Raw genomic sequence first — 14,387 nt, 5'->3', positions numbered from 1 at the left:
TACCACTATAGCCAGAGTTGAAGATGCAAAGGTTGTATGGGAGCCACCACAGAAGAGAAGCAGCCCCTCCTGTAGTGTTGGTCCCTATTTTTCTTCACTGCAGCCATACTTTTCTTTCAGATATCTTCCCTACTGCAGGTTTGCCTATGGTTCCACCTGAATGGAACAGACACTTCTGATCTCACCTTGAACCACTTTGTACCACCTCCCTTTTTCCTGTTATCTCCTATACAGACACTGTCACCTAAGTTCATTCTCTAGCATGGAAGACCAGGAACGTCTTTTGAAGGATAGGCAAGATGGGACTTATGGACTTCCTGGGGCCATGATGGCTAGGGTGAAACCAAAAGGCTCTATGATAGACCTGATGACATTACCAGCAATGGCATGGTTGTGAGGACCCCCCTGTAGGCCTGGAAACACGGCAGAGTTGATGAGGGACTCCAGCTCATAGTAAGTCTCTTTGCCAGTCTTGGGATCCACACTGCGCACGCCTGGTAAAGAAACTAGAATGTTAGCAGACTGACAAGTTTCTTACGACTCACAACAGCCAAATTGACATGGGCAGTCAGTCACACCTCAGCCATGACTGGTTCCGAGGAGAGCTGTTTACAATGCCAGACCAAAGGGCTCCTACAGATGGAAGACTGGCTGGACTGCTGGTTTCAATTGTACACCTGCCAACACAGTCTTGCTTTGTATCTCTGGCTAACATGGAACACACTATATAGACCAGATTGGCTTCAACCATGAAGATCTGCCTGCCTATGCCTCACAAATGCTAGAATTAAAGGTGTGCACCACCATGCTTGGCCCCTTTTTCCTTAGTTAAAACCAAAACCAGAAACCACAACTCTAGCAAGGACATGGTGGTCCACACCTTTAATCCCAGAACTTGAGAGGCAGACCTCTGTATACAGAGCAAGCTCCAGGACATCAGAGACTACACAAGAGAAACCCTGTCTCAAAAACAAAAACCCCCCAGGACAGCCAGGGCTACACAAAGAAACCCTGTCTCGAAAAAAACCAAACCAAAAACTCAAAAAAAAAAAAACAAAAGACAAAAAACAAAAACCCCACAAATCTATTATTGTCTTTGGGCATGATACATGTGTGGATGCACATAGCAAAAGTCAGACAGCAACTTTGTGGAGTTGGTTCTCTGCTTCCATTCCAGGTTGTGGGGACTTGTGTGGAAGTGTCTCTATCGACTGAGCTATTTCAATGCCCCAACAGTTTCTTCTGATGACATCTTTTCTTAATAACACATGGCTATTATTATGAGATCTCAAAACTGAAAGGAGAAATGTTCCCGAAAAAGTCAAATCCTCAAAAACAAAAAAAGGCTAAAAGGACAGCATGTGGGCAGTAATGCTCAGAAGACGGCTCACGACAGATGTTAACAGTGATGATGAAGATAATGGCCAGTGAATGGAAGCACCACTGACCCCACAGTTTCTCAGAGGCCAAGGAACTGCTATGGAAGTGCTTTGTGTGAACTCTGAATCCCCAAAAGGGCAGTGTGGAGGCATGGGAGCTCCTGAGACACTCTCTGCTCTAGAGGTCAGAACCAAGGTGGCCTAAGATGACATGGCAACAGAAGAGGTCAGATCTGCCATGGCTAGCTGAAGGTCAACAAATCCCCCTGCACACAGCAGACATACCAAAGGCCTCCTTGGCAGGCAAAATAGCTACTGACTCAGAAAAACCAACCCAGGGACAGTTTGTGGCTCTCATCTATAATCCGATCACTTGAGAGGGCAACACAGGAGGATTGTTTGTGCTACGGAATGAGACCCTGTTCCAAAAAACAAAACCAGCAAACAACAAACCAACAACTGCACAAAAGTCCTCAGAGGCACAGAACCCAGGAGAGTAAGAAGGCACCTGACTGGGAAGTGTCCTCACTGGGGGTTGGTGGGGGTAAGGTAATAAGATCCTCCTATGCTAAGTCACACCTGAGGACTAGTTCCTGTTATTCAAAGCTATGGGCTACCTGACTATGGATAAGACTTTCACCTATGTGGCAGCTCCAGAATAAGGGAACTATATGCAGAGCTAAGGTGTAAGGTACCGGGAAGAGAAATAGCTCACTAAATGAGGAAACCATGCAGAGGTTATATGTGTATTTGTTTTATGCATCAAATAGTCTAACTACATAGCTCTGGCTAGCCTAGAATTTACTATGTAGATCAGGCTACCCCTTAACTTGCAGCTGTCTCCTGTTTCTGCCTTCCACGTGCTAGATTTACAGCTGTGCACCACCATACCACACCTCCTGTATCAATATTTTATAATTCAATCCCTGGACCCCGTGGTAGGAGGAGAGAACCAAGTCTCAGAAGTTCCCTCTGATCTACACAAACTGTGGCATGCAAGCACCCCCAGTAATAAAATTCTTTAACAAATCATTCTCTGTGACAAATATACTAGATCATAACAAGTTCATCAAAACATTCTCGAGCCTCTTGGCTCCCTACCTTCCTCCTGTGTACACTGGCTAAGGCCCTTCCTGTCACAAATACTGTGTCCAGAGCTGGAGACTTGGGGATTCCTTCAGAGCACGCTGCTACTCCTTCCTGAGGAGCTCTTCCAAGGCCAGAGCCCTGATCTTTCCCAGAAGTCACAGTTCAGAGTTTCCCCAGTTTCTTCTACACAGGAAATGTGAGGCAACACTATCTGTCCCAGAATGGGGGAACTTACCCTTTCTGTAGAATATCATACCAGCACGGCAGCCTCTCAGGGTCTTGTGGGTTGTAGTGGTCACTACATGGCAGTGTTCAAAGGGGGAGGGCACCACGCCAGCTGCCACGAGCCCACTGATATGTGCCATGTCTGCCATGAGATATGCCCCATTGTCATCCGCAATCTTTCGCAGACGTGCATAGTCCAGGTTCCGGGAGTAGCAGCTGGTCCCTGAGACAGGGGAGATGATATGGCAGTGTCAAAGATGTCCAGGACAGCCAGGTTGGTCTCTGAGTGTGCATATCTGCAAGGAGACCTCCCTATCTTTGAGAATAGATGTGCAGTATGCCTCAAAACCATCCCTGAGCTGAGTGTGGTGGTACATACCTTTAGTCCCTGCACTTGGAAGGCAAAGGCCAGTCTTAAAACAATCAACCAATCAAACAAAACAAAACCACCTCCATGTTTCTAAACATGTTAAGAAAAACATAAGGCGTGACCCACTGACCCACTAAACACTGTTGGTGGCTGTTGTTAAAATTTCTTCCCTGAGAGGGATGTGAACAATGTCAGCCTTCCCCCAAAATGGTCCCAGTAAAACTGAAGTACACATCCACCCAGGGAAACCAATGAACTCACTAGGCTTACTTACAAGTTGAGAGGTTCGTGACAAAAGTGTAGGGGATGGAAATGCAGCTGCACTGCAAAGTTCTCACAGCGTGATGGCCTCTCCGTAGCACTGTTTAGAAAGCTCCCTCCCCCTGGCCTTCCCCAGCCTACATACTCCAGTCCCTCATGGAGGCACTCAGGGCAGAACTGCACAGAGGACTGGGAGAAGTGGCCTGACACTCACGTGAAGAAGGTTCAAGCTCCCTCCTTTTAGGAGGGCAAATGTCAACTGACCACAGGCCCAATCCTCACACAAGACACAGCCAGGCAAGCAGGCGGAGCTGACCTCATGAGGATGGCAGGTCTGGCTTGAAGAATAGCGCCTTACAACTCAAGTCTTCAAAGGACAGAGTATGTCTCAAGCTAATGTCCTGAGCTCTCCACAGTGAGCTAAAGAATCGGATGTCTTTATATCCTTTGCTGTAGGAGGCAGAGGCCCTCCCTGCCTAGGAACCAGGCTGCTTCCCACTTGCCGCTCACCTGCGATGATCAGCTTCGGGTGGAAGAGGCTGGCATTCTCCTCCAGCTGGTCATAGTTGATGTACCCAGTGTCTGGGTACACCTGTTGGGATCAAGACACAGGTGTAGCTGCTTCCTCTGGAAAAACAGTGTCCTCTGTCCATCCACCTGAGACCTTTAATCTGCCACGACTAGGACTAGGACCTGAGACAGGGCACGGTGTTCAACCTGTCTTAGGATATAAAGGGCCAAATATCATACAGACTTTGGAGCCCTCAGAGGGGCCTCAGGAGAAAGGGGAGCTTTAGCCCTGGGTACTGCCCTGTGTTACAGAACAAAAAGCCTAGGAAAATAGGCTGAGGCAGGAGAATTGCTATGAGTTCAAAGTCAGCCTGGGCTACAGCATGAGACACTGACTAATCAAAACAACAAAAACAGGCTGGAGAAATGGCTCCAAAAGTATCTTGAGAGGACCCAGGTTTGGTTAACAGCACCCACAAGATTAACACAACTGTAACTCTAGTTCTAGTCAATCTGATGCCCTCTTCTGAGATCTTCAAGCACTAGATACACACGATATACATACATACAGAGACACACAGAAAGACAGACAGACAGACAGAGAGACAGACATTCAGGAAAATTCTCATACACATAAATTAAAAATCTATCTTAAAACAAACACCCACTAACAAAGACAAACCACCCAGCAGCATTTGGAGGCTAGCTAGCTTCTCCTGGCAGGACAATGCAGAGGCCACCAAATAGAGGGGGACCAAAGAGAGGGAGGGAGTCTTCATTTTCAGGAGGGAATGGAAGCAGGTATGAGGTGTGAGCTAGAAACGCAATAACAGAGGTTAATGTTGCTCTCAGAGCTCTCTTCAGAGGTGCACTCTTCAGAAAAAGAAAACACTTGGCCCAGTGGAGATGGGCAGGGGCTGAGGTGAGAGACAGACGGTCTGACAACAGTAGACAGAAGATAACCCAGAGAAGCTGCAGGCAGACACAGTCTGGCCACAAAGGGCTTGTGCCTACTGGACCCAAGTCAGCTAATGTCCACATGACAGGCCACCCCAGGGGCTATCATGGCCACCACAGAGGCTAGCACAGCCAAAGTGCTGCAGCAAGTCCAGTGCTTGAGAAAAGCTGGGCACTGAAGCTCAGGAATGGGCTTCACAGAGTAAAGCCAGCACAAAGCTGGCCCACATCTCATCCGAGGCTACAGAGAAGATATCAGTAGTTACTTCCTAAAACTAATTGTTCACAATCCTCACAGTACAAATCAGCTTTTACGATCTAGTGTAAGACCAAAGAAACCGTACTTAATTGCCGTTGTCCCAGGTTTAAGAATCCAGTTTCCAAGCTGGGCTTGGTGACACAGTTTAATCCTGCACTCAGGATGCAGAGGGAAGTGGATCTGAATTCTAGGTCCAGCCTGGTTTACAAAGCAAGTACCAGGACATCTAGACTGCATACATAATAGAGACCCTTAAATCTTAATTTAAAAAAAGAATCTAGTTTCTAGGATGGCCAAGAAGATCTGTGACAAGAACCCCTCAAGCTGTCCAAAAAAGATTCACTCACAGGCACTTACTGCTACTACAACTGAGACTTGGCTGACTTAACAGTCAATAGGATGTATTTGTATGTGTGTATATGAATATATATGGGGGGGGCGGGCAGTGCTCGGGACCTGAGTAGCATGGTGCACATGCAGAGGTCAGAGAGCAACTTACAGAAGTTGGTTCTTTCATTTTACCAGGTGGGTCCTAGGGTTTGAATTCAGGTCACCGGGCTTGGTGGCAAGCACTTTCTCCTGTTTAGACATCTTGCCCACCCTCAAATTTCTTAAAAGAAAATTGCACCTAATATTTAACTGAGTAGAAAGACTCACTGCCACCCATTTCACGGTGGCAAACAGAAAACTCGGACAGCCTGTTAAACAGCAAGTGACACAGAAAGAGGGACAGCAGGAAAAACACACGGCCAAATAGGAAATATGCATGGCTCCTTCTTCTACCAGTCGCTCTTAGTTGTTTTTAGGATTTACTTACCGTATGTGTCTGAGCTACTTATTGTATGTGTCTAAGAGTTTTCCCTGCATGTATGTGTGCACACTGCGCACTACATGCGTGCCTGGTACTAGTAGATGTGGGTTTGGGACTCCCTGGAACTGGGGTTACAGACAGTCCTAAGCCACTAGGTGAGTGCTGAGAACTGAACCTAGATCCTCAGCAGCAATCCGACAGCTCCAGCTCCCAGTTGGAACTATCATAATGCTGCATACGAGCGCTTGGGTCTTTTTGGTTTTAATATTTTTTTAACTCCAAGTCTCACTGACCTGAAACTCACGTAGCCTCAGCCTCAAAACTGACAACGCTCCTGCCTTGTCCTCCAAGTGTTAGGACGGCAAGCATGTGTCATCATGTCAGGGGAGGTCTCAAATCTATCTTTCTTCCCTTCTTTTAGACAGGGCTTTCTGTCCCTCCAAGTGGGTTTCAACATTCGAACCCACTGTATCTACCTTCTAAGGCCTGGAATTACAGGTAGGTGAATACCTCACCCATGCAGTGCTGAGCTACACCCCCAAACCCTTATATGCATGGGTCAGTTCATCTGTTAATACAGAAGAGGCCCCCCTAGCCCCTACACACACCTATGCCTACATACACACACACACACACACACACACACACACACACACACACCTACCTTATAAGGCATGGATTCAAAGAAGATAGAGGTGGCAGAGATTTTCTTCTTGTCTGTCATGAAGCCATGAGTCAGATGGCCACCATCTGGCAGGTCCAAGCCCATGATTCGCCCATGGGGCTCCACCAGGGCAGTATACACAGCAAAGTTTGCAGGGGAGCCTAAAACAGAGAAGCCATGAGTATTTCTACCCATGAGACACAAAGTGGCATCCAGGAGCTTGGCTACTAGGTAGGCTATCACCATGATTTTCCTGAGCTTTAGACAGTAACCTTGTCCCAGTTGCACTGATAGTGAGCTCTAGGGCAGAGTGCTACTTGGAAGGAGTGCAGAGCTAAGTAACCCAAGCACAATGCAGACAGACAGACACACACACACACACACACACACACACACACATTCCCCTGGCTTGTTTCTGTTATTTACGAGAAGCCTTTTGTAGGACTTGACTTGGTGACTGTAACCTCCTAGAACCAGGCCTAAGGAACTACCCAGAGTCTATGTGGATGCAGCAATCACCTGAATAAGGCTGGACATTGACCCCCCAGCACTGAGGATCCAGATGGTAGGCCTGTAACGCACGCTTCTGACACAGCGTCTCCAGCTCGTCGATGAACTCAGTCCCACCATAATACCTGTGAAGAGAAGCATGGCCCACATCCACCTTGGGCTCAATCTCTGTGCCTAGCAGAAGTCAAAGATAACCAAGGGTAGGCAGAGAATACTGAGGGAAAGTGGGTCCTGCTCTAAGGTTGCTGTGAGGTTCCAGTACAGTATCAGAGGTAAGGCCAGGCCTGGTGGTGCAATCCCAGCACTTAGAAAGCAGAAACAGGAGTTCCAGGCTAGCTGGAACTATACACATAGACCCTGTCCAAAGAGAAAGAGGAGGGGAGGGAAAGAAACAAGGGACTCTCAGGACAGAATGCATTGTAACTTTGAAGGACCCTTTTTATCCTGTTTACTTGTTCTGTATGGAATAAATGCATACTCTCAGATTCTGTATTTTCTTTGCCTGACGGCAACTGTTATCAATAAATAGATAGCCCAATGATGGCTATAGTAAATAAATAAATAGATAGCTATTAAGAAAACTCAGTTGTTTGATTTTACCAATGAAGACTTAGGAGCCAGATGATGAGGTGAAAGCCTGCTAGCTCAGAGAGGCAGAGAGAGCACCTAGCTGACCTTCTTCCTCAGCCGGTCCCAAAAGGAAGCTCTTCTCCATGATGGCTCAAAAACCTCTCAAACTCAGTGTCCTTCCCTTCCACTTCCTGTGCACCTCTCAGTCCATCCTGACTTCCTTTTATTCTGTTTTTTTTTCCTATGTCCACTCCCTGTCAACTAGCTGCTTGCTCTGCCTCTTTACCTGTGTTTGACTTATTTAATCCTGTTTACAATAAGCAGAAAGCTCTTGGGTCAAAGGTGTGGGCTAGGGCTGAGAGCCACACAACTAGAAATAGGTTTTTCCAGTAAATAACACAATCTTGAGGTTCAGTGTGATCAGATATCCCATAACATTTCTCTCTTTATCTAAATAAAAAGGAAACATTTTAATTCTAACACAGTAAAACTATTTACAAATAATGAAGCTATTTCTGCCAAGTTCAAGGTCAGCCCTGGGCTATGCAGTAAGTTCAAAGTCAGCCTGAACCACATAGCAAGACTGTGTTTCAACAAATAAAAACAAAGGGGGTAGAGCAGGACTTTAAGAACACCCACTCACCTTTGGCCTGGATACCCCTCAGAGTATTTGTTATTTAAGCAAGATCCTAGGGCCTCCAACACAGCTCTGCTGGCAAAATTCTCTGAGGCAATCAGCTCCAATCCAACCCTCTGCCGGTTGCTCTCCTTTTTAATGATGTTGTAAACCTTATCAGAAGAAAACACACATGGGGTGGGAGGGAAGCTTAGTGGCTAGAGTAAGCTTATCTAACACTCATAATGCCCTGGGTTTCATCCTCAGCATCGAACAGACTGGGCAGGGTGGCACATGGCTGCAACCTTAGCTCTCATCGTTGTGGAAGGAGGAGCAGAAGTCTCAGAGTCACCTTTGGCAAGACAGAGTTTAAGAAGAAAAACAACAACGAAAATATAAAACAAAATACACAGAGGCTGGAGAAGCAGTTAGGAGCACCAACTGCTCTTCCAGAGGTCTGAGTTCAACTCCCAGCAACCACATGGTGGCTCACAACCATCTGTAATGGGATCTGATGTCCTCTTCTGGTGGGTCTGAAGACAGCTACAGTGTCCTCACATATATAAAACAAACAAACAGGACCTACTGGTACACGTCTAACATCTAGGAGTGAAGGCAGGATGACCAGAGGTCCAAGGTCATCCTCAAATAGCAAAACACATTGAATTATTATCATGCCTAGTTTTCATTATGTGTCTTGGCTGTTCTGGAATTCACTATGTAGACCAGGCTCAAATTCACCTGCCTCTGCCAGCATGAAAGGCATGGGCACTACTCCCTTGCCTTTAATTAAAAATATAATTCTATCCTTACATTTTACCAAGTTCTTACCTCTGTGAATCTTATTCAAAATATGTTTTAGCAAATACAGCAAAGCAAAAACTCCAATGGTTGCCAGGGTTGGGAAACTTAGAGAAGGGGGAACTCCTTATGGAGTCACTTTCCCGTGAGTACAGATGCCACTGGACATACAATTCCTCAGCTTTAGAGCAAGCACTGAGTAGAAAGAAACCACTTCAAGATTTGAATCGGTCTCTTTTCCCAGCTAGAGAGTGTGACCCTCTCTTCTGACACTGGCAGGGGCAACGAGCCAGTGTCCAGTGAGCCCATGACTTTGAAATGCTCAGGCTACCATGCTCTACACTGCCGAGCCAGGATATGTGGTAGTTGAGGTATATTCAGTGCAGTTTGGCCCATTTTATATTAGAACATAACCACACACAGCACAAATTGAGGAACATTATATGCTAAAGCTGCTGCTGAACTGTGGTAGTGAATAATATATCAACAAAACAATTATAAAATCAGGTTGCTTCTAGGCATATAAGCAAGTCTGTTTTGTTCTTGTGCAACGTAAAGGGCCAACCTTCCTATTTTCCCTTTAGAGCACTTAGCACTATGTTCTCAACTCAGAAATACCTACATTAATCCCCAAAGGACTGTCAGACTCTTTGGTGGTGCTGGAGATGTAACAAGGTGTCTACACATGCTAGACCAATGCTCTATCTACTACCACGCTACACCCCAGCTCTGATCCATCACTCCACAAGGCTGTCTGTACACAGGCTGTCAAGTTAACTCAGGATCCCACTGACCAATTTAGAGATGGGATCTGCCTAACAGATGTGAGGCCCTGGGTTCCACCCAAAAGCACAAAAATAAAGACAAAACAACAACAAAACCCCACCATTGATCAAAACAGGGCTTCCAATGTGAAAACCAAACATGTGACATGTGACAGTACCACAAGTCTCACCTCAGCATCGCTGTCCTTGAGGGGCTGTGTCAACATCTTCTCATGAGAAGCCCACAGGGCGGAATCCTTGTCTGCCATTGCACTGGTTCAGAGTTGTCTACAATAAGGGTAAAGTACACATGGATCCCAACATCAACTCCAGCAAGTCTCTCCTGAATCTCAGCTGACACACTTTTTTTTTTTTTTTTGGGTAAACAGGCACATAAATCCCTCAGAGTCACTTGGAATTCCTTACAGAACTTTGGACCAGGCCCCCTTCCCATCCCCTCCCCCATTCCAAAGCTGCCTACCCTAAAGCCTCCTCCTCCCAAGACCTTCTTGGTATTTCTACACTGAACTTGGTACTCTCAACTAAACAACGGTCTCTTCTCATCTTCCAGTTACCTCAGCACAGCTATACTGGAAGAAGTACTATGTCTAGATGATCAATCAGACTGTTTACTTAAATTAGTTCCACTGGTGGAGCTCACGTTCCATGCTTATCAACATCTCAGATTTTTCTGGGTAAACACATCAATTAACAGAGAACAACTGGGGAACTCCTCCCACGATGCCCAACAGCAGCATTTTATAGGTATACTTTCCTCTCATGGTCCAGGTTGGCACGTCGATAGACAGGACCTGGACTGCTCCTTTTTCCCCCACCTCCTAAGCGCTAGGATTATCGGCCTGCTCCACCATATGCAGCAAAGCATTTCCAACTAAGTCCTGTGATCTTCACCCCATCCGGATGGACCCATTTCTCTCAGACTCAGTGGAATCACACATGAGGTTTTGCTGTAAGAAACTCCTGACTAGGCACTGGACACCAGTAATGCAAAACAGCCGGACCCATAAAATAAACAAATATAAAACAAAAACACTGCACTCAGTCCAGGCAGAATAGCACAAGCCTTGAATTTCAGAACTCAGGAAGCAGATACAGATGGATCTTTCAGTTTAAGGCCATCCTGGTCCACAAAGAGTTCAAGGACAGCCTGGACTACAAATAAACCCTACCTCTAAAACAAAACAAAGCAAAACAGAACAAAACAGCTACGTCGACTGCATTCACATCTCTTTCTTTTACTCAGTGGCTGGCAGCCCACCTGTCCTTTTCTGTTAACGTGTATAAACTTTATTTACAAGACAAGTACTTAAGGACTGTCCACAGGCTACTAATTTTTGGTACTGTTGTCAGCAAACCCAGTTGGAGCCCTGCCTTTAAGGGACTTCCTCTTGGTCTACGTATTCAATATTAGTCTGTGGTGGAGAAAGAGAAGAACAATACTGAATACCTAAGGTCAAAAAATAAAAAAATAAAAAAATGGTGAAGAACTAAGTGCTACAGGTAAGCGGTAACCAGGACGGGAGACCACAAGGACACCCAGCAGAAAGCAGCCAAAAAGAGGACATGCTGCACCCAGACAAAACCAAGGAGGGAACAATGCAAATATTCCCAAACAGCAGGGTTCCTCCTCTCTCTGGAAGAGGTAGACAAAGGAAGTGTTATCATCTTTAAACACAAAATCTCTAGTTAGGGCGTCCAGAGTAGTTGTTATTTTAACACAAGCATGAAATCATTAGGCACAGAGCCAAACACTCACACGTGCTTCTACAAGCCATCCTAGGAGGGACATGTTTACAGTGACTTCAGATGCCTCTCCTTCTCTTCTTGCTCTGCATGTGTGCCCTTTCTCTCTTTCTCCACCCCCTTACACCCGTGGAGACTCCCCCAGCCTCAATCTTAGGGGCCAGTGAACTCACCCAAGAGCAACTTCCCAATAAACCTGTCTTTAATATAATCATTTTTAAAAGATGACTTCAGATATCATGCCAAATACCTTGGGCCTCTCTGGCCACCCCTTGAGCTTCTTCCCTCAAGATCAGACCCAGGCAATCCCAGCACTTGTCTGAGCCCTTGGCAAGTGGGAACTAGAGTCCACAGAGTCAGGCTCGTACCTCTGCTCCTTGAAATCCTAAAGGGCAACATTTTCAGTAAACATTAACTGCTGGAGGTTTAAAAGGATGTAATTAATGTGAGGAGAACATCTCCTAACCATCAAAGAGCTAAGGTCCACTTGGAGTCCCCTTCAGAGGGCCAGACCGCTGATTCTGGAGCATTCAGCCCAGTGACTTCCACTCCTCTCCCTGGAGTTTCCCACCTTGTGGGGTTTTCGTTTTGTTTGTTTGCTTGTTTGTTTTGGTTTTGGAGACTCAGTTTCTTTGTGTAACAGTCCTGGCTATCCTGCTCTACAGACCAAGCTGGCATTGAACTCAAAGACTGGCCTGCCTCAGCCTGCAGAGCGTGGGATTGCTTGGCTCCCACCCTGTTTTTACCACTACGTTGGATCACAGTAGGACATCCCCTTACTAAACTAATAAATGTCCTTCCTGAAATAATGCACTAAAACTGGTTTTCTCTGAACTCCAAAAAAAAAAAAAAAAAAAAAAAAGAAAAGAAAAATTGAAAATCTTTAAAAAAACAAAACCTGTCACCATCCCATTTGTTTACTGTGTGCACTGTAGGCACACGTACAGCACACAGGAGTAAGTAAAAGGGCCAGCCTTCAGGTTTCAGTTCTCTCCTGAAGCTGGTTCACCAAGTAGGTAATAGGGACCATTAGGCTTGTCTGTGAGACCCCCTAACTCAAGAAGCCATCTTGCTAGCTCAGAATTCTTCAAGGAGCTCAAGAATCTTTAGTGTATCTTAGAATGTTTTCTTTTTTTTAAAAACAAGATTTCATGTAGCTAAGGCTGGCACAGAACTCACTATATAGCAAAGAAGGGCCTGAAATTTCTGACCCACCCACTTCTGAAGTCCTCAGCTTATAGGCATGCCTGAGCACATTTAGTTTTATGGATGCTGGACTGAAACCAGCTCTCTGCGTGCCAGGCAAGCTTTCTACCAACCAAGCTGCATTCCCAGCCCTAGCTGCAGGCACTTAATAGTCTTTTTTGTTGTTGTTGTTCTGAAACAAGATCTCCAGATATAACTGTCTTGGAATTCACTATGCTGGCACTGAACTCAGAGATTGGCCAAGTTCTACCTCTTTGTCTGCTGGGTGAGATTAAAGATATATATCACAAGGTCCAACCTAGGGCATTATTTTTGTTTCTAGACAGGGTTTTTCTATGTAGACCAGGCTGGACTTGAACTCACAGAGATCTTCCTGCTTGTGTCACCACTCCTGGCCTACTTAGGGCATTCTTAGAGTAAGAAGATCTTCAGACTATATACTTTTGTTTATTTTGTTTTTCAAGACCGGGTCTCTCTGCAGAGCCTCTCTGCAGAGCCCTGGCTGTCGAATTGTCATTTTAAAGCTAACTTTGGGGAAAACAAACAGCATTTTCTTATTACTGTCTATAGATTTTCCAAAGTTCATATTCATGTATTAAATTGTAATGGGGACCAGGCAAGGTGGGCTTGCCTCACACATGCATTTTTGTGCTCTGCTTTACAGAGGAGGTTCTTAAAGGCCATGGGGCTGCTTTGTTTAACTAAGGTCATATAACATAGGCAGAATCTGAGCTCTTGTTTACTGTTGGTACTTCCCAGAACCCTAGGTGACACAATTATTCACCTCCATCCAACATTCCCCCAAGGAAGAAGTTTAAAATGTTTTCTGTAGGGAACCTAAACTGGTGTTTCTGGTCCAGCAACTGCCTGGCTCAATGAAAACACATTTGTGCTTGCTTCAGCTAACCAAAGGTCACCTAACTTCCAGACCTTGAAATAGAGGCACTGGGCTAAGTAAGAACGCCACAAGCCGACCTGTCTCCTAGATAGGGTAACGCACTGCAGATATCAGGGTAGTGCTACTAATCAAAAGCAGTGATTACAGACCTTGAGATAAACCTCAGAAGCTTCATTAACATGTATAAACCAAGGGGTTCCATCCCCAGCACACATAAACCAAGAATGATAGCTCTCACTGGTGAGGTGGAGGCAGGACAATCAGAAGTTCAAGGTCATCCTTGGCTACACAGCAGGTTCGAGGACAGCATGTGGTACACGACACTCACATCTCAAACAAAACAAAAACAACTGCAAAGATTAGAAATTACATACCTTGTTTTAGAAGCGTGGATTTTGTGAGAAGGTCTCAACCCTTGGTGCAGGATGGCCTCCAGTTCACTTGATAGCGGGAGCTGGCCTTAAACGCCTGGTCCTCTCGCCTTTACGAAAGGGACTAAACCCGTCGTGATGGCGGCCGCCTTTAATCCCAGCACTAGGAAGCCAGAGGCAAGTGGATCGCCGAGTTCCTGGAAAGCGCGCGGAAAGTGACCAAAGCAACACCACCAGCCGGAACCCCGCAGCGGGCTGTCCTAACAGCCCAGCACGTGCTCTGGGACCCAGCCTCCCCACCACGTGACACACCACGTCCGGGGGAAACCTAAACTTGGCGCGCTGAGGCCGGAGCTCCACTA

The 14,387-nt window shown here is 46.0% G+C and overlaps 1 protein-coding gene across 2 annotated transcripts in view; it reads right to left on the bottom strand.

The window, feature by feature from the left end:
- Window positions 1-14,387, bottom strand: part of Shmt1 (serine hydroxymethyltransferase 1) — a 20,387-nt gene extending 6,000 nt beyond the window's left edge. Inside the window, exons 1-9 of one of the 2 annotated variants that reach the window (XM_028776573.1) lie at window positions 14,029-14,311; window positions 11,801-11,935; window positions 9,978-10,074; window positions 8,249-8,394; window positions 7,045-7,160; window positions 6,526-6,686; window positions 3,835-3,916; window positions 2,704-2,916; window positions 378-494 (exon numbers count right to left, since the gene is read on the bottom strand). In XM_028776573.1, the coding sequence (XP_028632406.1) occupies window positions 378-494; window positions 2,704-2,916; window positions 3,835-3,916; window positions 6,526-6,686; window positions 7,045-7,160; window positions 8,249-8,394; window positions 9,978-10,055 (913 nt within the window). In that variant the 5' untranslated portion in view covers window positions 10,056-10,074; window positions 11,801-11,935; window positions 14,029-14,311. Of the gene's footprint in view, window positions 1-377; window positions 495-2,703; window positions 2,917-3,834; window positions 3,917-6,525; window positions 6,687-7,044; window positions 7,161-8,248; window positions 8,395-9,977; window positions 10,075-11,800; window positions 11,936-14,028 lie in introns of both variants that reach the window. The other variant, XM_028776572.1, reaches the window with a different exon arrangement.

This window comes from Grammomys surdaster, unplaced genomic scaffold, assembly GCF_004785775.1.
Source record: "Grammomys surdaster isolate TR1022 unplaced genomic scaffold, NIH_TR_1.0 270, whole genome shotgun sequence".
Taxonomy (NCBI): Eukaryota; Metazoa; Chordata; class Mammalia; order Rodentia; family Muridae; genus Grammomys; species Grammomys surdaster.
The sequence above is the reverse complement of the archived record's forward strand: the minus strand, read 5'-3'. Positions and strand labels throughout refer to the sequence as shown.